General features: G+C 40.8%; 1 protein-coding gene across 1 annotated transcript in view; it reads right to left on the bottom strand.

Annotated features, from left to right (window-relative positions):
- Positions 1 to 1,667: 1,667 nt before the first annotated feature.
- Positions 1,668 to 25,607, bottom strand: part of si:ch211-212o1.2 (uncharacterized protein LOC492735 homolog) — a 41,603-nt gene continuing 17,663 nt past the window's right edge. Inside the window, exons 2-6 of the mRNA XM_051381077.1 lie at positions 23,449 to 23,568; positions 23,101 to 23,192; positions 14,956 to 15,100; positions 9,390 to 9,602; positions 1,668 to 5,044 (exon numbers count right to left, since the gene is read on the bottom strand). Coding sequence (XP_051237037.1) covers positions 4,920 to 5,044; positions 9,390 to 9,602; positions 14,956 to 15,100; positions 23,101 to 23,192; positions 23,449 to 23,568 — 695 coding nt within the window. The 3' untranslated portion in view covers positions 1,668 to 4,919. The remainder of the gene's footprint in view (positions 5,045 to 9,389; positions 9,603 to 14,955; positions 15,101 to 23,100; positions 23,193 to 23,448; positions 23,569 to 25,607) is intronic.

Below are 25,607 nucleotides of genomic sequence, written 5' to 3'. Positions count from 1 at the left end.
GAAACTATGGTGGCCGTAAAATGGCCCTATCTAGAGCCAGTGTTTAGTTTGTGTGTTCTGAACTACTGTAGAAACATGGCGGTTCAACATGGTGGACTCATTCTAAGGTAACAAAAACACAACAATATTTATTTTCAGATGATTATACACTAATGAGAACATGCCCATGAATATTATATTCAATTTCTGGCATAATTCCTCCTAAATGTTACACACAGGACCTTTAATTCAATGTTTGAATGTTTGAACAGCGATCGTTTTACTAATGATGTATACTGTACTGAATGTAGCCCTGCTAGTGGTGCTGCTCTATGGATGGGAACATCAGGCTGATGGCTTATCCGCTATAGACTGAAATATCTTAATAACTATTGCCATGAAATTTTAAACAGACATCCACAGTCCGCAGAGGATGTATCTAAATAACTGTGGTGATCCTCTGATTTTTCCTTTAGCGCCACCATGCAATTGACATTTTAGGTTTCTAGTGCAACATCTCTGCAACCTTTGGATGGATTATAATAATAATGTCAGGTTTTACAATTTAAGTGGTCCCTTAACTTTTCTTCCACCATCATCGTGTCAACATTTTAGAATGTCCAATGCTTCGATTAAACATCTCCATCAGTCTCAGTTATTTACTTTTAAATAGCGGGGGGGAAGCTTATGCACTATGGTAGACATGGTTAACATTATACCTGCCAAAATTCAAGATTACTAATTTGTAACATCATTTTTGTAAGATGTGTAGAAATTACAACAACTAAAAATACTGCATTCACACTGCCATAGTATCACTTAGTCCAGTAGTGGGCAGTAGTATTGCTTCTCAGGCCTTCGGTGGTCCATACACTCTTCAACTAGGACATACAACTATAAAAAACATACTGCAGAGAAATATTAAATTAATATATAATAATCTTCTGTTTCACTTCGCTTTCATCACCTGTCTCTGCCCCTCCTCCCTTCTTTTCCCTTCCCCTGTCCTTGTCTCCTCTCCTTTCTAATTACCTACCCTTCTCTCCTCCCCAGTACTGGTCCTGCCTCTGGCTCTCAGCAGGGTCCAGAGGGGCCGCTGCTGCAGCTGTACCCCAACAGGGGTTCTGCTTTCTGGGGAGCTGTAGCCCTTGATGGTGAGACTCACTGAACCGATCAGGGACGTAGAGCAGAACGAGGTGACCTTCTGACCTCTGGTGAGGACTCCACATTGCATTCAACCATTCATCCATCCATCCATTCATTCATCCATAACTGAGGATGATACAGTAGTGAAAGGAATAATACAACTGGAGTAGAAACTTCAACCTTACACTAGAGGGCGCTGGTGGTTCAGCAGTGGCCTTTAACTACAGTACGTTGCATTTCTCTCAAATTCAACTTCTGAACCGGGGACTGCATTAACCCTGACAGAAAAAATGCTTAGATTAATGAAAAGTGCACTTCCTTTACCCATGTGTCCCCATTTTGTGCTCTCATTTTGTCTGCGCATATTCTTAGATCAACAGGCCTCTTTAACTTGTGCACTAAAGCTAAAGACATTAATGGAAGTCTTTGGAACAGCATGAAGATTATGTGACACTAAAGCTGCCCTTTCAGCCCTCTGAGCAACGCAGCTTACATCCAAACACATGTTTTTTCACAATAAAGATGACCACACCGAGTGAACATTTGGAGTTAATAAACCTTTATTTAAATCAAAGAGCAGATAAAAACATTAAGGCAAGACGAGCAGCGAGCATTGAGCCGCAAAATGGAACGTCAAAATTCAACTATACAAGGCTTGATCCGTTAATAAAAAAATAGAAAATTATAAAGCCAGAGAAAACAACTGAACACAATGTGAGAAAGAGCGTGTCTGATTGTGTCCGATCTGTTGTGTGTGTGCGTGCATGCAGGTGAGATGTGTGATTTAATCTGTGTGTGTGTGTGTGTGTGTGTGTGTGTGTGTGTGATCATGAGAGAACGGGTGCTTGCCAGATACATTTTCAGACATTTAAACAATAAAGTGCTGTTATTATTGACCTTCTGTGTATGAAGGGATTTACAGCCTAGAAATAAACTACAAGTCAAGCAGCTAGACTCTCTAGTACAGAGTTATTAACAGCCAACTAAAGTGCACGTGTCACCATGAGAAACAAAAATCAGAGATACATTATTTGCATTCTAGAAGCAACGTTGCAACCAGATTTTATTATTATTTTATTCTCTCTATAGTGCAAACAAAAGTTAAGTTTTTTTTCCTTTTTCCTCCTCCTTTCACACCAGCTGACACAAACCGATGTAAAAATGTTGCCATGCATTTCTTGAATGGATCTCTCTGATTTAGGTTTAGAGGTTCGTGACACATCTTGTTGTGTGTTTAGTATTTACAGTTGCAGTCAAATAAGCAGCACAGCGGGGTAGACAGCGGCACCAATTAGCATCTTGCAGAACTGCTGACGAGGTTTCTTTGTCTTTTCTACCAGAGGATTCGGGACATGAACAATGCAATGAATCAAGATTTCTAAAATGGTTTGAATGACTGCCACTGTTTATGAAAGAATGCAAACCTACTGTACGTATTGTGGTGCGAATGACTTCCAAGCTTTCCTAAATTGATATAGTAGGAAATGCTTTAGGTAGTGGTCTGAACTGAATAAAAGCTGAATTTAAATCCCTAGTGGTGCAGAATGTGAGAAGCAGCAGGACTTGGAGGCAATAACCAGGTAAGCTTTCCTGCCCCGAGCCGTCCAGCGTGGTTGTGAGAAGCTAATGCTAACTACACATGTAGGACTCATTTTATGGCCTCTGGGGCAGCCACAAGCATCCTCCAAGAAACAGAATTTCTGCTGGATAGATTCCTGTCTGCAGCCGAGGCACAAGAGAAACCACTGATGCCAAGAAGGTTCTGCTTCTGTCTGTGCCACTTCATGTTAAAGTGGAGGAAAGAGACTCATCAACATCCACCTGCCATCCAAAATACATGCCAAACTTTCTCCATTCCATCTTAGTTTTTGTATTTTAATCTGACATTTTGGGGAATACTCTTTTTCACTTTCTTGCTGAGGGTTAGGTGAGAGCACTGACACCACTCTCATGTCTGTACACTAAATATAAAACACTTAGCTTAGCACAAAGACTGGACACTTAGCCTGGCTCTGTTCTAAGGAAACACATTTTTTTCTTCTAGGTTTTGATGAAACAAACAAATATAACGCGTTCAAGCCCCATTATGGAACTTTTTTACCTTTTCTTGTTGTAATAGGATGTATGGTGCCGTGAGTAATGCTGAAGAATGCTGAAGGAGAGTGTCTTGCCAGAACCGGAGCTGTGGTTGCTGGCAATGTAACCGGGCTCAGCAGCTTCTCTGGCTAATGATTTGAGGTGAGATTGGTATTTGTTGTTTGCAATAAATTCTTACATAATGTTGCTTTAATGAGTGAGCTGTAGAGGTGCTGGTAGGGGGATTTTTGTTACCTTTGGAAAGAGCCAGGCTAGATTTTTTGTTTCACCAAAATGTCAAGTAAAAAAAAAAACCTTGTTCAAGGTCTTCGTATTTCCCTCCTGCTTTACACTTACTTTAACTTGCTAAACCACCAGTTACTAGTTCTGCTGTGTCCCTTCTCAGTCTGTCTGGAAAGATGGCCGCACTGTTCCTTTCTTTTTTAGTGGGCTCCTTCTCACTAAAGATTTAATATACGAAGAGACAACAAAGTCGGGTTGCCTTTTTAATCAACATTGAAGTGCAAAAGGATTAAATCCTTCTGTTCTACAACTTATCACTTGTGCTAAAAATTCTAAACTCATCTGGAATCACATGAACTATAACTTCTAATGTAACGTCCTTATGATGGCTTCCAGATGAATCAAAAGATTTGACTGATTTCTTGCAGTAAATACATTCATTTAGAAGCCTTTGTACACATAGATTCCTAAAGCTACAAAAAAAGCTGGACTACTCCGAGCATCTTTCTGTACAAAAAGATCAATGAGAAATGTCTGCACAAGAAACTTCTACAGTCTGTCAAAGCACACGAAGGATGAACAGAAAGTGCTGCAACTAACAAAAACTGGACAACATGATCTTAAACTGTTGTACTTGAGTGTGTGCATTTGGATTTCAGAGTGTGTAAGTGTGCAACTGCACAACATGTTTATATAATATTACTGCAATAAAAGTTATTATGGAAACTACAGTATGGATTTCATCAAACCTTTTTTTTTTTTAATGTTTGTCAGTCTTCTTATAGTCATCTTACCTCAAGCACAGTCACAAAAGAGGGGAGTTATAACTGTCTACATCTTTATTCTAAAGCACACAATCATCAGATTTTCACCTTCTTGTGTGTAGTTCTTGTAAATTCTGAGAATTTAAAGAGGGTGGTGAATTTACTAGAAGGGACTTTAAAAAGTCAAAAACTCTAATACTAACAGACACGATGAGATCAGTAAAGACAGTGTTGGAACATTTGACTTTCAAACTTGTGTTTGTGTAAGTGTGTGTGTGTTTATGTGTGCGTGTGTGTGGTGTAAGAAGCTGCCTGCAACAGGCAGCGTGGTGTCACTCCTGGAGAGCCCAACCTCCAGAAACTTCCTACACCTACACACCACAACACCTCATTAGTTAAACAGGACTACAACCTGATTGGCTGCTACAGCAGAGCGCTATCATCTCGTAATGTTTTCACCTCCTTTGTTCAAAGCTTGTCAGAATACGGACTCCGGCACATCCAGTCACTCCAACCATCTTTGATTTCCTCCTTTGAATATTTGCTCTTTAGCAAAAAAGCAACAAGCACAGACACATGAGTAAACTGTGTGTGTGTGTGTGTGTGTGTGTGTGTGTGTGTGTGTGTGTGTGTGAGAGAGAGTGTGTGTGTAAATCTATTTTTGCATCTGCAAGCCGGTCTGTCCGTGCTTCCGTTTGTGTGTTTGTGTGTTTATCTGTCGGTCTTCTTGGCCCACGCCAGGTCATCTGATCGCGGTTTCTGCCCCGTAAGTCGCTGGATCAATTGCTCCATCCGTCTCCAAAAGCCCAGCTGGTCCAGTGGATAGTTACACCAACCTGTGAGGAAACATGGAAAAAGAGAGGAGGGAAAAGTGGAAGAAGAGAGTTGGGAAGGTGGAGAAATGAGGGAGGGTTAGTGGGGAAGAAGTGAGAAAGCAAGACAAGAAATGAAAGGAACATACAGAAGTTGGGAGAATTTAAGGAATTTGAAGTATTATAGCTTCTAAATTCAAATGAAGTAAATCCATTAAATTGCGATATTATTAATAAAAACTCAACTCTTATTACTGATGTCTTTTTCGTAATACACCTAAACATACAAATATGAGAAATATATTATTCACACTCCCAGTTAGTGTCGCTCCAACTCAACCGCTTAACACTAAGCTTCTATATCAGCCTATGTTAGTTTAATGTTTTACGTGTTAAACTTGTGTTTTAAAGGACCAGTGTGTAAGATTTAGTGACATCTCGCGTCTCTAGCTATCAGAACGGGCTGTATGTGTATAGGAGAAACTACGGTGGCTGCTAAACTCAGGCCAGGCCCTATCAACAGCCAGTGTCTGACTTGTCCATTCTGGGCTACTGTAGAGACACGGCAGTTCAACATGGTGGACTCTGTAGATAAAAATACTCATTCTAAGACAACGAAAACACAATTCCTATTATCAGCTGATTATACAGGAATGAAAACATACCTATGAATAATAAATTCCATTTCTGCCAATAGATCCTCCTAAATGTTACACACAGGACCTTTAATACCTTCATTCATCACCTGTGATGTGAAAAGAGCAGATTTCCACACAGTCAGAGAAAGTAAAAGTGTGCTTCTTGCTCATAGTTCACTTATAAAATCCTAATTCACCACAGAGCGCTGTCAGCTGAACACTCAGTGACACTGGATGGCAGTTATGGAATGACACTGATGAACTGATGTTTTAGACGGATCAGTCCATAGTCTTTCAGCCCTTAAGGGATTTGTTTTGTCTGTGGCCCCGCCCACTGCTCCTGCAGCACCCACAGATTAAACACTGAATCATATTGACCCGTTTCCAACCCCTCCAACCTCCGTCTTTCCCCTCCTCTCTTTTCCCTCCTAACATCCTGGACTCCTTTGCCTACTGTCTATTTTTTCTCCTCTTTGCTTCACCTCAGATTTCACTCTTCTGTCCTTAACTTCCTCCTCCCTTTATTGTCTTCTTACTTTCCCTCCTTTATCCCCACCTGCACCCCGATCCTCAGTTCTTTTATCTACATCTAACCTCCTGTCTCAGTCTCATCATCATATTCAGACTACATTTCAGAGGGGTGGGGGGATGAGGGGATTCTCCCAGGAGATGTCCTTAGCCCCTACTAACACACGCACACACACACGCACACACATTTCCAGATCCTTCGTTCTTTTACAGTTTACAGAATTTTAATAGCCATGAATCGGCTGTATGTTTTAGGTAAATACATTAATGTATGAATGGCTGCAGGCCAAAGTACATTTACATGTACAAATGCATACACGCATGACTGTTCAATCTCTCCGTGCATATGTACCGCTCCAACACACACACACACACACGTGTCTATGCACAAGCGTCACTGCAGCCGAGCTGTCCCTTGACATTTGAGATAAAAGGGCTTTTTACTATTATTATCAAAGACACACACACACACACACACACACACACTTCATATGTAAAGCACTTGCACAAATGCAGTTTTACTTTTCAAGCACACAGCGCAGAAATAAAAAAGATGTCAGATGCATAAGCGTGCACACACACACACACACACACACACACACACACACACACACACAGGCAAGAAGCAAATAGAGACATCCACATGGGCTGTGTGTACTTAGGCTACCCTTGTCTGATGCTCATACACCACCACCAAAGATGTGTTTGCATAGGGTGCATGCTATAGCTGCAGGGGTGTGTGTGTGTGTGTGTATGTGCGTGTGCGTGTGTGTGTGTGTAGGTGTGTGTAGGTGTGTGTGTGTGTGTGTGTAGGTGTGTGTAGGTGTGTGTGTGTGTCCCTCCAGTGACCCTCTCTCTCTGTTAGAAGACAGTAGTAAAGCAGCCAGCGGTTTTGTTTGATTTCACTCTTTCCCTCCATCTCTCCTTCTTCCTCGCTCCGTCTCTCCTTCTTTCGCCGCACACTCTTCCTTTTTCCCCCCTCCAAATCCCTGTTTCCTTCCCACCCTGTCCTCACACTCCCGCTCTCTCCCCTCCCTCCCCTGCCTGTGAAGTCCTATTTGTTAGAACAGACAGCAGGTTAGCATTAAATATACATGGGGATTGTCAGCCGGTGGCGAACACAAAGGCAGCTAGGCGGGCCCCAGTGGAATCCAAGCCCGGCCCAGGCAGCCAGGCTGGGGGAGCGGGGGGCCGTCACCGTCCCCTGTGGGCCCCCGACCGCCACCAACCCACCTCCCACACACACACACAGGTTAGAAACCGAAGAGGAGGTCAAAAAGACTAGTACACACACAGATGCTCGAGTATGCAGATGTACACGAGTGTGCGCGTGTACAAACACACTTTCCCAGTGCCACCCCCCTCAACTCGCCTCACACACACATCTGTCGTCCGCAGGGGCGCAGGGTGACGTACAAGCTGTATCCCCCTTGTGTATCCTTCCTCTTTTCTCTGCCTCCCTCTCTCCCTCTCACCCAGATGCACACAGAATACTGAATGTGGATCTATTACGGAGGCCTCGTGTCTCTAAAGACACACACGCACGCAAACAGAACATTTTCTTTTAGTTATTTATAAGGAGCCGACAGACAGACAGACACTGCCGCCATTTTGTCCCAATCTGCCGAGAACTGTAAGTGAAAATATTCTGGAGTCATCAGCTTCAATTATGACGATCTAAAATGGCCGCCCACAGCCTCCACACTGATTAACATCTGACAACGTTCAAAAGTCACGTTACACACATTCAGTGTCTCGATGCTGTGATGGATGCAAAATTAAAGAAGGAATGTTTCTTTTTTGGGGAGGCTACCGAGACTCTCCCCTGTCATATACCAACAGCACTGATGATGGATGTGGTAGTAGCCCAAAAAACTCATTCTTAGACACTGAAAAGCAGCAACTGCAGTCATTTTGAACAATGGTTGCATGAACCGATAATAATAATATAAGTATGGGGCATCCTGATAGGCCCCCGTGTGCAAAGGCTGAGTCCTTACTGCAGTGGCTACGGGTTCGACTGCGTGTCATCCCCGCTCTGTCTCCCACCTTTCTTGTAACTCTTCAGCTATCACTATCAATTAAAGGCAATAAAAGCCTTAAAAAATATATTTTTAAAAAAGTATTATAAGTATGTAATACTTAAATAAGTATCCCTCAAATGTGATTTTATTCACTGGTTCCCAAACTATGGTTTGTGTACCACTGGTGGTACGCAAGCTGCCTGTAGTTCTATGTGGAGGAATCTCCATAAATTAATTAAGTAATTTCCACCAAAATAGCTCTGGTTATTGAACTGGTTCCATTCAGGATTCAACAACAATCAACAATAAATAATATATTCTTACTAGGAATAAACCTGCCTCCTGCGTGAACTGTCCCTAGCTGAATACAGGCGGGCTCCAGTACTGCCCTTTAACGTCAGTCATAATGGTTGTCCTTGGAGAGCCTGATATTTTCTGAGGTGGTACACGGTGTAAAAGGTTTGAGCAACACCGGCTTAACTAATCCAGCCTCACACGTTGTTATCAAGGTAAAATGATCCCTATCCTGTTGATATGTTTTTCTGAAAGCATTGATCTGTTTATCTTTGATTAACTTATGTTGAATAACAGTGTGCTCTTAATTTGAAATGAAGGCAATGTGAGTAGAGAGTTGAAGCCATCACTTCTATGAGTGGCTGAGTAATGATCACACTATGAATGATTGACTGGCATTAATGGCATGGCTAGACAGCACATTTTTACTGTGTATTTAAAGGTAGAATCTTAATCATGCATTGAAACCTGCCAAAATCCATGCTGGAGAACATATTGAATTATCAGCCTTAATTATATAATGCACTTACAATTTGTAAAACTCAGCCTATAATTAATTAATTACACAACACATAATAAAAAACTTTGTGCACATTATGACAAAATGTCCTTTTTCCATTGGTCTGAGGACAACAAAAAATATTAGAAGTTCTTCTTATTATTATTATTTCCCCACTTGCCCCGAATTCATTTATTTACTTTAATAATAATATTTATTATTTTTATACTGTTTTTGGTAGTTTGTACTTCCATTCATATTGTGTTTGACTTCACTCAAAAAACCTTAAACCCTACAGTACTAGCTATAGTACGTTTTACCACACATGTATCTGATGTAAGTGACAGAGACTCTGTTTACTAGTGCATGATAACACCAGGTGTTACCTGTAGTAATGCAGTAGTATGTCTCATGTGGCGAGACATGGTGGATGCGGTGGTGTTTCCGTGGCAACACCAGATGCCAATCCTGGAGCAGCGTGACCCAGCGCGGGAGGCCGAAGTAGGAGTGGCTCCACTTATGAATCTGATTGGTCAGCGTCACGAAAACCGCCAGAGCGAAGACGTAGCAGTCCCAGGGATAGGACTCCGCCAAGGCCTCTGAAAGGTGGAAAGATGGAGACAGTGAGAGAAAGAAAGAGTAAAGTTAATAGAATAATTGATCAAACTGTTTAGTGTAATGAAGAGGGCCAGCATGAAGGCGTAGTACTCCCACAGAGAGGATGCTGACAAGAACCTCGGAGAGATGAAGAGACCGAAGGGGAGGATGAAGAATGGGGGAAAGAAGAGAGAGACAGAGAGAGATGGGGAAGAGTGGCGGCAGGGGAGAGAGGAGGGGAGGACAAAGACAGAGAAGTAGGATGATGAGTAGAGAGGGTAAAACAGCCTGTGATGCAACGTAACATAAAATCTTGAAGACAGCGAGCAGTGACTGTCATCACAGACTGTTGGCTAAAATCAGAGAGGTCAATCAGAGATCAGTCCTCTGACATCCGTGTTCACCTCAGCATGTAAAGCAGGAAAATAAATCTAAGTAAGTCAGTCACGGGTGAGACACTGCACTCAGGTCCTGTGTGCCATCACAAAAGAAAATCAGTGCCTTCAAATTCTCTCTGTTCTTTATTGAGCAACTAAAAGTCCTATTGATGCCCCCCCGCCCAATTATCTTTTAATATTTAAACAACTTCTGAAATCCCACTCTCAAAGTCTAAAAGAACTACTCATCATTCCTACAAAGGCGCCCCGGGACTGGACAGAATGTGTGCCGTGTTTTTTATGTGACATTCAGATGAAGCTGGAGTTGGAGGCTAGGGAAGAGGGACAGCAGTGTACTGGATCTGTGAGGAAGTCACACAGAAACACCATTTGGAGTGAGTACTTCTTTCATTTTAGGCATTTTCTTTTGAAAAGGGATACAGGGCCAGGACTTTACCCAATAAGAGGTCATTCAACACTGTAAACCAAGTTGGATGAAAGGTTGATTCATTTTATTGGGCAAAGAAGGAGGACTGTTGAAAAATGTTCTATTCAGTATAATTTTAATTTGGTGAGGTGACTTTCAGATCATAACTGCCGTTTTACAGGAAATAAAAGAAATGAGATTCTGAAAAAAGAAGTAAATTATATTTTTGTTCTCAATTTATGTGTACAATTTTGGAAATTCTGCCTTGTCATTACCTCAGCCTAAGAGCAAAGGCCTGAGTTTGAGACCTATTATACAAGAAAATTTCTAATGTCTTCTGTTTTCACACACTGATGATGAAGTTGGAAATGCTGCAAAGATGGTGGGAGGGTTGATTAAAATTGCATTAAATATGAAGATGTTGTGTTGAAGGTGGCTGTCACTGGAATATGTTGAGTTAAAAATAATCACCAACCAAAAAAGTCATTCATGATCATCCAACCCCCTTCAGAAAATGACACAATTTATGATCACAGAAATCCTGAAAGAGAGTACGACCACAGCAAAAATGAATTCTTATGGGTGATTTAATCCTGGAAGGATCAGTTCATTTTTAATTTGAAACCAACCACAGTGTATTACAGTCAGTGCTCAATACAAAACCCACAGTTCAGCTAACAATGAATCCTGAGTCCTTATCTCAACATAAAGGCTTGAGTTTTCTCCCGTCACGCTGCTGTCGGCTCCAGGGAATGGTCAGGCTGGGGGCCAGGCAGCTTGATGGTGGCCTCTGAGTAATTAGAGGACAGACTTCCAATTCTGTAGAACAGGTGAACTATGAAATACAGACTTTCTGACTTATTCCCAGGGGTTGGCTGGCTAATCGACCATCACTCTAGGATGACTAGGCTTCTTCCACTAGTGAGTAAATGCGCCTTTTTGGTTTAAAATGCCAGCATTGCTGGTTGATGACTCTTTGAATCCTTATACACCATTCCAACAGACTATTGCATGCAACCATCTCTCAACACTTTATGTCCAAGTAAAATGATGTTGAGACTTCAAAACACCAAGGACAAGATAAAACCCCTCGTCATCGCACCACACTATCTGTTTGTTGCCCCAGGACTCAGGACAGTGTGTGACTGTGTTAGAGTGACTTTCAAATAGGGATAAAGGGACACTGCCTCTTAGATTTTTCAGTCCATCTATAGATAATGGAAAAATCTCTTATTTTGTTTCGTGTGAGAGGACATCTGGCACTCAAGGCTGAAGGTAAAGACCGTGCACGGCTGGAGTCTGGGACTCTAACCTCAACCTCCCCGCCAAAGAAGGGTAGATAAGTGAGGGCCTGACGCCTGAAGACCAGGGCTCGCTCACCGCTGCGATCTAGAGAACCAGGTGGCTTGACAACACAGTTTTTCTGAGAAGTACTTTCAGAGGGGAAAACGATTCTCGCCTTTATTGAGAGTGAGCATCAATACTGCGGCTCCAGTGCGGGAAAGGCATCACAGACCCCAGATTTAAAAACCCCTATACACTGAGATATACTGAGAGATCTACCTGGCAGTTAATCAGCATTGTGTTGACTCGTTTAATAAGGACATGAACGTAACACAGTTCAGACTGCAGCTTTAAGTACATTTTGATAATGTCACTTACATATTTTTCCTTAAGTAACATTTGGAATGCAGGACTTTTACTTGTAATGGATATTGGAAAGGACCCGAATAGTTCACCCACCATTCACCATTTATTGCATCGTTAAACAAACTGACATTGTATGTGCCTTCTTGCTACTTCTCACCTACATTGAATTAGCTCACAGTGCACCTGGCTATACTGAAAGGGTCAAGATAATCTTTAAACACCACTTTCTCTTAAAACATTGGAAAAATGTGAACTAGAAGCCTTTTTGTCAGATGGGTGTAAGTATTTAATTAGCTTTCTAAATGCAGATTGAAGCCTAAAGCTATAAAAAAGAGCACTTGAAGAAGAGCTTTCAGGTAAGTGGTTAATGTTCATCGTGTCAGTGTTGATATGAGCTGACAGCTGACAAACATGTCAGGACTCATGCATAGGAGCAGCTGAGTGCAACAATTCTCCAAATAACTAAAACGTGGCTACTGTTGTAGTCATTTGAAAAACATTTGGATTCAGATGTAGCTGAACCATCGACACCTGCTTCGTCAAAGTCTGGTTTACGTCCGTCCGTCTAAGACCAAACAGAAGTCTACCTCCTGTCTGTCACACCGCTAACTCTCGTTATTCACTCGAGTCTTTCTGTCGGTATGACTTACAGCTGTCCTCTCTCTGTCTACCTCCATCCCTTGTTCCCTCTCTTTGGTTAAAACGCTGATCTTTTGACCCCAGTTCAAGTGCAGACATGACAGCTGGAGATGTCACCTCACGGTTTTCAGCTTTTCCAATCTACCCCTGTCTCTGTCTTTGTCTGGTGACCGCTTGACACTGTGAGGAGCTTGACACGACAGGTTTAGATGTCATCTTAGCGCTACATGACCCCTCCGCCACCCCCACCCCCCACGCTCTCTCACTCCCTCTCTTCTCCGTGCACTCTCACCCTCTGTCTCAAACTCTTAGCGGTGACCTCTTAAGGTGCAGACATGACAGGTGTAGATGTCGCTGCGTCTCTCCCTGTCTCTGTCTCATGACCTCTTGACTCCCTGCGGTGTGTGACATGACAGGTGTGGATGTCACCTACAAGTGAACCTCACTACTGCTCTCTCCCCTCTAATCTTCTCTTCCTAACCCCCCATTCGCTGGTCCCTGCTGCGGATGAGCAGCTGACCTTTGCGAGTTTCCCCTTTGCTCCTCTTTTCCCGGCCCCTCGATGTATAAAAGTTCCTAACATTCTTTGCATTTGTATCAGAATTCTCAGTCTGGATTATTATCACCTTCCTTAAGGTCACGGAGAATTCCACTTTTATCTCTGATTTCCCTAAATGTTCATGTGCTTGACTTCTGTAGTGACGGGACAATAAGTAGCATAACTACACGCTGTGTTGCTATGAGGCTGAACTTGCACATGCATATTAACGTGCTCACAATGACTGCTGGCATTAACGTTGCTAACATTTGCTAATCAGCACACAAAGACCCGCTGAGTTAAAGCAGTAAATACACTGAATAAAGCAGTTTGTCCGACTCTGTACGGCAGACAGACGACGTCCCGGAGGGGCTGCGAGCCGAGCTGCTGCTAACGTTAGCTCAGCTTGTTTCTCTGATAACTTAAGATCCAGACGTCCGATGACTAAAATCCTTCATCCGGTTTAAATATATATAAAAGACCAAGATCTAATGTTGTTTGAAACTGGATAAAAAGTCAATTTATGACCGAAAACCAACCTGATGCATGTTTGCACATTGTTTGAACATTGTTGGAAACATTTGGGATAATGTAAGTACACGACTCAACAAAATATATAACATAGGGATCACCAAATTCTATAACATCTGGAAACCATGAACCCCTGTACAAAATGTCACTGCAATCCTTCAAATGGTTGCATTCATTATAATACAGTTTTAGAATTGTTACAAGACAAAGCCCTGCTTTAATTACATAGTGGCATCCCAGGAAGGAGAGTGCAATATACTGAAATCACAATTATAATTCTATTTAAATTCCTATCAGCATTTGGAATTTAATATGTTTCTTTCCACTGTACCAAGGTATCACTTGGTTGAAAAGGTGGGATAGTGGCCTATTTGCATCTTTTTCATCCTTTTTGTTTGCAGACTACCCCAGGTATTCGTGACAGCAGACTCCAGCTCCACACCATAAACACCGCAGCTAACCCTAGATAACTGATGTCAACCCCCTCTCTCCTCTCTCTCTCTCTTTACCCGACCTTTTGGCTCGAGCTGAAGTGCAGACATGACAGGTGGATATGTCACCTCCTCAATAACAGGTTGTTCTGTTTCCCCTGCTGATCTTCCTCCTCCAGTCCCTCCCTTGCTGCCCTGCACTCGTAAGGTCAGTGCACATGATTACCACTGAAACTGCCCCATACTTACCATGATCAGTGGCCACTCTTCAGCCAGAGTCTGAGCTACCGCTGGCATCCTGCAACACTAAGTCCCTGCTACACTTTGTTTGTTAGTCCCGATAAAGTTGATCTTCTGAAGTCCTTACAGTCTCATTACAGCTTTATGCAATGTGACTGTAAGCATGTTGGCAGTGTCGTGCACTCCCACTGTTTTGTTGGGACATCTGTTCAGAGGGGGTGAGATCTCGGGGGATGGCCTCTGCAGGTGTTACGCCCCCCAAGCTTCTCTCTCACAGGTGATAAAAATGTGAACGTGAAAATTCTTCATTCAGAGCACAAAATACCAGAGTTCTGGCAACCACACTTTCATAGTCACAACAGCAGGTTTCACTCCTCTTCCTCCTCTCTTCCTTCTGAAACCTTTGTGTCATATCTGCCATGTGTGTATTTCCAGTTATTTTACATGCATGTTTTTAAGTGGTGTTCGTGCTTTCTGTGCTACACAGCCAATGGAGGAAATTCAGTTCTGTGTGTGTGCTACCTGGTGTGTATGTGAGGAACTTGTAGGCCATGTGAGCCAGTGGTAGGATGGGGATCATACAGTTGTCGCCATTGGTTTCAATGAAGTCGTGGCGAGTGATGGCGGTTGGATCGATGTGGTGCTCCCTGAATGGACGGATAAATGCCTGCAGAGAGAGAGAGAGAGAGAGAGAGAGAGAGAGAGAGAGAAAGGAATTCTTAATATTCTTATGTGAAATACTTAAATCTTGAATCAATCATGAGACCAGAGCTGTTGGTCTACTGAAACAACATCTAATCAGTTCTGCAACAGTGACGATAGACTATACTATATTCTGAAATCATTTTACAGGTGTAAAAGAGAGATGTCTTATACCTAGGCTTGGGGAGTAATGGATTACATGTAGTTAAAATTGCAATTTTAAAAGATTACAGTTAGATTTAGTAAAAATTGGGATTATTAGCAGGATTACAATTTTAAAATACATCAGTATTTCTTTTAAAAAATGAGAAGAGACACATTTTTTATGCTAATAGCAAAATGCAAATGCTTTTTTTCCATCTTTTTCCTAAAGTTTGCATTGTTGTGTTGTTTTATAGAATAAACTTACATCAATACTTCTTATTGACATTTTTTCTTTTGCCTTTATTTGCATATTTGGTGTTAAGAAGTAACAGAAAGTAATCCACTTGCATTACTTTAATGTTGTGATACTTGGATTAAGTTACTGACTACATTTTTTAACAGGTAATTAGTATCAGATTAAAATGTTAAAGTAACGCACCCGACCCTGCTTATACCTGCTTGAAATGACTAAAATCAACCATAAAACGATTTAAACCTAAAGACCAAATACAATCATTTAGGAAACATCAAATTCTGTTTCTGTCCTTTCAGTTAAACACAAACACATCCAGTGTTCACTAAATGGAACAAAAACAGGGAGAATTTTCTTCTTAATTTACATTCACTTTAAATCGGAACACAAAACAGACACTGGAAACCATTGTTTACAGTCTTTACACAAATGCAGATCAAATGCACACACACTCACACTCACAGACACGCACACACACCACGACTCAGCGGTGTCGAGCATCATGCGCAACCCCAAAGCTCATATCCAGCATCCTAATAAACCACAGAACAGCAGTTGGCTTGCGGAAACACACTCATAAGCATAAATGACCCATGGACGCCCCACACAAACTCAAAAATGGAAGCTTCAAAAACACACACACACACACACACACACACACACTTGCAAACCCCACCTGCACTGTGCAGAGGCAGACACCTGTCTGTGAGAGCATGGGGGTCTCAAATGAAAGACTGAATCTGAATCTCAGAAGCACAAAAGAGGACAAAAAGAAACATGGACACACACACACACACACACACACACACACACACACACACACACACACATAGGATAAAGGTAATTTATTTCCCTCTGTGGAAAAAGCAAAAAAAGGAAGGTTTGCATCTGTAGTTCCACAGTGTGCATCCCTGCATGTGTGTGTGTGAGTGTGTGCAGCCGTGGAAGCATCAGCATGAAAACTCATTATTGTCGTGTTAGCTGCTCTAACCAATCACACACGCCTATCAGCGAACAGAGTTGGTAGGTGCCACTGCAAACACAGAAACTATCTGTTGATATCTGCACAATTATGTACCCATCTCTGCTCTAGCCTGCCTCTCCCCCACCTCTCCTCTCCCGTCACCCCCCTCCTCTCGCCGCAGCCCTCAGCCAGATGAAAGACCGGCTAAGCTGCGGAGGTCGTGCCGAGCGGGGCGGCATCAGCGTTCCCAGTTAACGGTGCACCACCGGTCGCTACGTGTCCTCTAATCCCACACCGTTTAACGGCCCACCTCGCACGACGTCCATTAATCACCAGCTCACATCGGCCATCGCCCCAGCAACCAACGCTGTCCCACTGCTTGAACGGACACGCCCTCACACCCCCTTCTTTTTTTTGTCCTCCCGACCTTTATACTGTATTTTCATCTCACTTTCTGTTGGTTTCTCTTTTCTCTCTTTCTCTCTTTTGCCAAAAAATTCTATCTATGCTTTCTTCTTACTATCACTCCCCTTTTTCCTATCTGGCCTTTAAGTAGAAAGTCATTCAATTAACTCTATTTGGATGCTCAGCCTCACTAGAGAGTCGCCTTAAAAGAGACATGTTTGTTAGAGATGTAAGAAAAAAGACTGACATAAGGAGAAACGTATTGATGCCACTAAAAGATTGCAGAACAGAAGCAGTAAAAGAAGAAGCATCTTCAAACATATATCCCTAAACTGTAAGCACATCTGGCAAATTTCAATGTGAATCGAGCATCATTGGGAACTAATGAGCGTGACTTTGTCCTCAAAGTGGCGTCATTAGAGGACTGTTAAATCCTTGTTGAGTCAATTAAAGCTCAACGACATGATGACGACAAAAAAACAGCACGGCCCAAAGCCTCACCAAGGAATACTAAACACTGCTGGGAGAATGTAGAGCACTTTTTGAGATAGTGTTGCAGTTTAAGTACTGGGGAGTGAAAAGGCTTTTAAGGATTCAAATCAAAGAAAATCACTGATGTACAATTTCCAAAGAAGACCATTAGCAGAGTGCAGTATGGGAGAATTTGACATGCAACGTTCAGGTAGAGCAACATCCCCTTGCAATTAAAGGATGTGTGGTGACACATAAGGCATTTTATGAATATTGTGATTGTGTTTTCACAATGTGCTCTCTTATAACAAACTGGATTTTCATTTGGACTTTACACAGCAGAGTACAGTGTACAAAGTAGTAATAAATACAGCCATAGTCAATTCACTGGTTAGTCGATCAACAGAAAAAATGCATTATTTCATAATCAATTACTTGTTTCAGACATTTTCCAGTTCAAGCTACTCAGGTGAGATTTTTTTTTTTTTGCTGCTTTTCTTTGTCATACATAAATGTAAACTTAATGTCCGAGTGTTGGACTTTTGGTTGAACAAATCAAGACACATGTCAACTTGGGCTCAGATAGGCTGAGATGGGCATTTTTTCCACAATTTTTTGTTGTCTCATTGACTAAACAATTGAAAAAATAATCAGCATTTTCATCAATAAAAAAAATAATTGTTTGTTGCAGCAGACATGGTGAATATGCTGTAATTGTTTCAGATTTTCAATGACTTGTTCAAGAGAATAAGGATGGACAGACAATATAGGCAATGTCTGATATTTTGTCTAACTAGAATGTTTCCATTTACTACCTTTATGCAAATATATTCCAGAGAACATAAGAAGATTACATAATTAACAGAGAATACGTAACTCTAATACATCATAGAATTTATCTGCTGCTTCCAAGTTAATGTGGTATTTGTGGGCTTTTTTACATTGGTGTTTTTATCAGGCGCTACAGTGATACAGAGCAGGGTGTCATCTGTCTAGAATCAAACCAGGGATGTTAAGATTCCTCTGACACAATATATTGATGTTCATTTTGGGGGCTTTTATTGATGAAGTAGAGGTTAATATAATATTGAGTGACAGCATGAATACTTCAAAAGAAATACGTCAACATCAAGCTGTATTTGAACTTTGTTTGCCTTTATTAGATAGCAACTGGCAAAAATCAAACCTGGGGGGTGCTGGTTACATTGCATGTGTCTTCAACCTTGACAGAGCTTAAAAGACAACTGTTATGTTTTTTGCAATATTGTGTTTGGTTTTTCCATGGCCTATTATTCCATTAACATGTTTTTACGTGTAAATCAAAAATGTTCTTAAAATCTGAAGATATTAATTGTCCTTTCTGTGACCTTGACAGCAAAAATGTTCGCTCAGATTCTGCAGACCATACTGACCATACTGAGCCAATGACTTTGACAGATAGAAAATGCAGTTTCCATTGGCAGCTGTTACTGCTCCATGGCCTTCACTGCTGGAAATATTATTTATGATACTATGACAGCAGACTCTTATGACTGTTAAGTATCCCCTTATGACTACCGTATGGCAGGAGTCCATATGTGCAGTGTCTGCATTAATGCTTCTACATGGTATCTGCAGGACAACCTGAGCTACGTCTTTAAAGAGTTCTTAAAAAATAACAAAAATAAGTACAAACACATACACAGCACATACATACACAAACAACATAAAACAAGAAAATGACCGAACAAACAAATAACAAAGAGTGACACTGGCTTCAAATACTTGGTTTAGCTTTATAACTGCAACCACTATTAGCCTCAGGTGTTCTCCATCACGCTCGTCTTTGATATTCAAACTAACCTTAACTGGGAGCACAGGCCTGCTTTATTCTCAGTCTCACTGACACAAAAACACAACTGAGGTATATGCTTTGGTTATTTTTTGTCTCCACACACACACATTTTCTCCCTTGCCTATTGTCATCCCTCTGTTCTATGCAAAGGTCTGTGCTTCTCTTCCATTTAAAGTCTTTATTAGAAGCCTCCTACAGTGTCAAACACACCATGCAAATCTGTGACTGCTGCAGTGCCTTTGGTCCCAGCAACTACCCCGAAAACCCCAATAAATGCCACATCATAAATAAACATCAATCCACTTAGTACCTTCAGCGAACACAGAAAGTAATATAAGGCTTGAAAAATCTTTTGAATCTGCTAATGGTACAGTGCCTGTATACAAGTGTGTTGTTATCTAAATAACTACATACATTAGGTTAGCTCACAGTTCCACATACAGTAATGTGACACAATAATAGAATAACAGCCACATTAAAGCCCAATCAACACCAAATCAAAACAGAATGACATCAACCACTGGAATTCATCACACTAAAGAGATCAGTCAATATGCTAGAGCCACTTAGTGTCAGACTGTAATGCAGCGAAGGGAATTAAATCAAAGCTGTGATGACAAAACCGCAACAGTCTGCTGTGTGGAAATATTAACTCTCCATAAATATAATATCTGATCCTAATTGATTATGGTTTATCACCAAAGGGTCATGTTGACCATGCAAGAGAAAGAAACCAAAACTTGATTTTTCGCCTTTTTTCCTACTGACCTTCTTTTACCACCAATGTCAAATTACAGCCAGCACTCTCCAGGATTGGGTTCAACTCTTCATAAATCCATTAATAGGTTTAATGGTGAAGTTCTTCCTAAATTCTGGGAAACTAATTTTAAAAAGGTGAATTATGAAAATGTTCTTTCTCCATCAAAACTTAAGAAGATATCTTGGCAAATAAAGACTTAAATATTAGAAATGGGCTGCTTATGAAGATCTGAAGCACATCCAATCAAAAGCAATTAACTAGTTATGTGAACAGGAAGTCACTCTAGCATGACAAGTTGTAACATAACTTTAAAAAGATGTTCCTTTTTCAGGCAAAAAGATGTATTAAAGTTAACAGTCAATCATTTGTAAATGTGGCTATGAATCTATCTAGCTGACATCATTTAGTAATTTAGTCCAGTGGTACGCAACCTGGGTGTCCCCTGGGTGACCCCTTCTATGGGTTGCCGAAGCTTTAGGGGGGTCACAATGCCTTTTTGATTTGATTTTGTTTATAAGTATATGATTTAAAAAAAATATGTATATATATATATATATATATATAAAACCTGTAAAATAGACAGAATTGTATAAAAACCTCCCTAAACAGGAAATGAGCTGCTCAAAATTCATCCAAGTCTAGTCTTAGTCTGAAGTTGTTAGCATAATGTTTTGTAGTTTGAATTTTCTTGTGTTCATTTTGTAAAATTAAATTTTTTCCAGTTTACATCATTATTAAACAGCATTATATTTGAAGTGTTGACACGTAGGACGTGACGTATATATATTACCTCTTTTAGTCTCCACTCTGAGCGGGTCATGTATTAGCAAGCTAAGATTAGTTACTTGGTTCAGTTAGTCATGTAACAGCTATACCTGGCAGTTGGTGTAAATATATATATTATTCAATAACTCATGTATGAACTAGTTTGTGTGGTGCTACTTTTAATATAGTGATCAGTATATATTAAACACTTACCCTTCTTACCAGTTCATAATGGTAAAACTGAACTGGATTCTGTAAATAGATACTAATGAGTGTGACATGTTTGACTAAAACAATAAATGTATACACAAGTACTGCTTTGCTATAATAATGACAATACACGCATTGTCTAAAATACTATTACTACTTGCATGATAATATAGTACATATGGACATAACTCACTTTAATAATAAGTGTCTTTTACTGCAGGCTGTAGTAATGTGAGGTTCAGCTTTAATTGAATAGTGAATAATATAACATTATTAATCATACTTTGATAATATATGGGTTCAGCAAAACTAATAACTATCGTTCTAATTAGGATGCTTCGGGTCTCAAAACACACACCAGCTTCAGCATTTCCACTAATTAATTATCAATGAATATTTCAGAAGAAGTATGAGAGTAAAACACACACTCTGTACTCTCGTCTCATCAATCAAAACTAAAGTTCACATGAACCAATCTGCAAGCTGCACCTGATCACACTGATTTTAATTGGCTGAAATGAGGATAACCTTTACTCTAATTGGCTGTGGGAAATGTGGCAGAAATGTGTGTGTGTGTGCGTTAATGCAGGTGACTTGTTTTAATGTGAGGATTAAGTGTATGTGCATCCATCTTTATTCATGCCTAAATACATACTGTATGTGCATACATGTCCCCCGGCACTGTACCGTGACAGGTTGTGGAGGTTCACGGTGAGTTCATTCACAGCATGTGTCAGTGTGTATGTGTGTATGCATTTCTGTGGGTGTGTGTGTAATGTGTGTATTGGGGACCATGGACATTATTGTCTACAGGGAGATCCCTCTGTGAGACAGTGACATTTAGTTTCCAGGTCACTATGGCAGTCCTGAGGCTCGGGGGAATAAGGTGCAACCACCATGCTGCCATGGTGACACAGCCTCAGCAGAGAAGGGACACTGAGCTGGAGGTACGGTAAAGTATCTTCTCTGTGGTCCATAATTCACTGGGTCACAGAAGTGTTTGCTATATTCTTATATGTTCTCCAAAGGGCTTGACTTGTAGGTTGACCACAATAGCAAAATAATCCCATTTCACTGCTAGATACCATCACTGTTTATATGAAATATTAAAGCATAAACTGATGTCCTCAAGCAAGTGACTTAAAGACACAGCGAAGAAAGCTAGAAGTGAAAGTGTCAAATACAATCTGATGGAGAAATGCATGTATACCGAACTATAAAGTGTTAAAACAAACGGGATTGTTAAAGGAATACTTTAACGTTTTGGGAAATACTGTACACTCATTTGCTTTTTTGAGAGTTAGATGAGAAGATTGATACATCTCATGTCTGTATGGTAAATATGAAGGTACTGAGAGCTGCCACTTAGCTTAGTACAAAGACTCATACTCTTTCAAACAATCACCAACTCACTTAAACTTAATTCACTGAGTTAGATGTTAAAATATTTGCAAAAGGCGCTATAATGGCAGCAGCAACATAAGCTAATCATTGGGAACAAAGGCACCCATCAAAGTTAGTCCAATAAAAGCCAACTGTTATTTGCACAGATAGTTATTCTAAGTGTGACAACATTATGGAAAGGATCCCTACGGAGATAAAGAGAAAGGGAAAAGGCGTAATATCGCTATCACTCGCCACCAGACTCCATAGACAAAAACAATCATTTCTATAAATATTGTGGAGAGATGGGTAATTTTTGTGTGATGGCTTCCAAATTTGTTTGCATGTCACAGCCATATGATTTACAAAGGTAAATGTTTATTGTTAAAGGTCCAGTGAGTGGGATGTAGCGGCATCTAGTGGTAAAGTAGCAGACTGCAAACAACCGATAACTCATCCACTCAGCCTCCCCTTCTAAGCATGTACCTGCTGAGTGATCTGGCTGTAACTGATGAGGATATATTTGGTGGAATAATCCTGACCCAGGGAACTACATCCCAGAAGAGAGAGACAACAATGATTTTTACATTGGCCCAAATATGTGTACCTCATTTCTAGGACTGCCATTGATTGTTCAGTTTAGCTGTGGCCGATTTCAGAGGAAAGTGAGGAAAATGACACTTTACTTTGTCAAGTAGTTGATTAATGGCACATTACTAGAAGCTGTTTAATAAAGCCTGGCAGCCTGTATGTGTGTGTGTACTGTGTGTGCTCACCTTGCCAATAACAGGGATGTCCACAGATCCCCAGGTATCCGCCCCCCAGTGAACCATCCCCGATGCAAAGTCTGCTGTCACTATTCCTAGCACTGGCACAAACACAGAAACAGACACAATAAAAAAGTAGAAAAAACATATGTTGTTATTAGATTCACAACCAAACACCCAAACACAATTTTACAATAGTGTTACGAAAACCTCATGTGGACTGGACTGCACTGGCATGTTTAGAAAAATGATTTCCAACATTTATTAAAAATGATTTATATCAATAACTCTCATAGTTTGAAAGGTGGTTTTAAAGCGGGGAAGCCTCAGTTTCTCTACGAACACGGTATTTCTCACCGATGCCGAGGATGATCTTGTAGATGTGAACGGTGGAGAAGTGCAGGAGAAGGAAGGAGAAGTTGATGATGAAAAGGAAGAGGCACAGAATCACACACACCCACTCCTGGAGCCGCTTTCCTGAGGGAGAACACACAAAGAAACACATTTTACTTTAGCATTATAAAAATACAGGTTATAATGTGAGTGCTGGTCATTCTTGAGGAGACGAAGCTGAAGACGAGAGTGGAAACGATAAGAAGTTGAGGGTGTTGGGCTCGGATGTGTTGTATTAATGACCTGGGTGAGGTCCCTGCAACCACTGGGAGAACAACTCACCCCTTACCGGGGGTCAAAGGACCATTCAACCACAATGACTGTGTGTGTGTGTGTGTCCAGGGTGTTAATATGTAATCAGTCAGATGAAGACAAGTGTAGTCCAGGCTGCGGGGTCACGACCTCTCAAATGTGAAACACCAACGCTGACGCAGCACCAAACCCACATGGACACACACACACACAGGCTGTTTCAGGTGGGAGGTAGGTCTCTGCAGAGACAGGGCCAAACTCATAGGTCAGCAGCATTAACGAAAGGACAGAGGGAGAGGGGCCAACTAAAACTACTCATAATCTAAACTCGCAGATCAGCAATATTATGAGAGAGAGAGAGAGAGAGAGAGAGAGAGAGAGAGACGGGAGGGTCAATTCAAAACCCTTCAGCCGCGCAGCCCTGAAGATTAGACACACTGAATTATTGAAAACACACATATCACTCATCCATAACTCATCTAATGTAGCAGAGCACCACCTCCTACTGCTGGCTCTTCTATTACTTTTACGATGTCTTCCATGAGTTTACAGTTCTTTCCTTGCTTGCTTCTTTTCTTTGTTCTGACGTGTCTGACCTGCCAGCCTAAGCAGGGAATTTGATCGCAGAATATCTCACACCAGAAATAGAAATAAACTATAAAAACGTACAATTATAAACTACCTCTGATCTGTTTTTAAGTCACTTTCTTTTGTTCTTTGTCTCCCACCCCCCTCCTCTCTGTCACTCCTCCTAACCCTTCTTTCTTTTCCAGTCTAATGTGCTTTTAAAACTTTAATGTGTTCAGATCCTAATGTATCACACAGCATTAGCAGCCTATAAGATATTCATGACAGTTTTTTTTAATAAAGCACACAGGCCTGTGAGTGTGTGCGCCTATAGACCTGTGTGACTATGAATATGCTATCAGCCTCTCATAAGGTATGGACTGAAGTGGTCATGGGAGATTTAAAATATGTGATTATGGATATTTTACGAATCATCAAATGTGACCCTTCACCTTCTAAAAATAGATGGTATCAAAGTTGTGCAGAGACAGATGGCTAATTCAAGTGCAGGCCGAAGTTCAGCTTCTTAACGAGTTTGACTGCTACGAGTAAGATTTGCAAAACTATTGTTTCAACTCTTTATTGTAATTGGACAAGGAAAATGATCAGGTATTGTTGTTTAAGACTTAGTTTGGGTGCTGTGATGCCTTTCACCGGTTCGCTTAGCATAAAGACTGGAAACAGTTGGAAACAGCTAGCCAGCTCGGTAAAAATAATAGAGAGAGAACAAAATCCACCGAACAGCACCAATAAAGATCATCAGTAAAGGCAAAAACAGAAATTTGTAATAAAAATGTAATAAGACATGACAAGAGACACTAGGCCGTTTTCCATAGTTGTTATATTATAGCTTCAGTTTCACTTTACAAAAGAAAGAAAATATGCATTGTTTTGCACAGTTTATACACAACCTCAGAAATAGAAAGATGATTTAATTTGGTGAAGAAAAAATAGGAGAAAATATATTAGATTGTTCGATTTTTGCCTGAGAAATAATCTTTTTCAGCCATAATTTGTTTAAAAAGAAGAAAGAATGAACCCAGTTTCATGAACTATATGGAATCGTGATTTGAGTGTATCGTTACATCCCTTCTATTTATTGTAACTAGACATGGCACATTATCAAGTATTTTTGTTTAAGACTTAGTTTGGGTGCTGTGATGTGTTTCTTAGTGTCTCTGCCGGCTTCTGGACAACCGCAGAGCCAACACCTCAGTTATTGTTTGTTTGTTTCATTAAACAAAATCAATGAGAGCCATTCTAGTTTCCAGTCTTTATGCTAAGCTAACTGGCGGCTGGCTGTA

The sequence above is a fragment of the Dicentrarchus labrax genome, unplaced genomic scaffold, assembly GCF_905237075.1.
Source record: "Dicentrarchus labrax unplaced genomic scaffold, dlabrax2021, whole genome shotgun sequence".
Classification (NCBI taxonomy): Eukaryota; Metazoa; Chordata; class Actinopteri; family Moronidae; genus Dicentrarchus; species Dicentrarchus labrax.
This window is presented reverse-complemented; position numbering and strand designations above follow the sequence as displayed.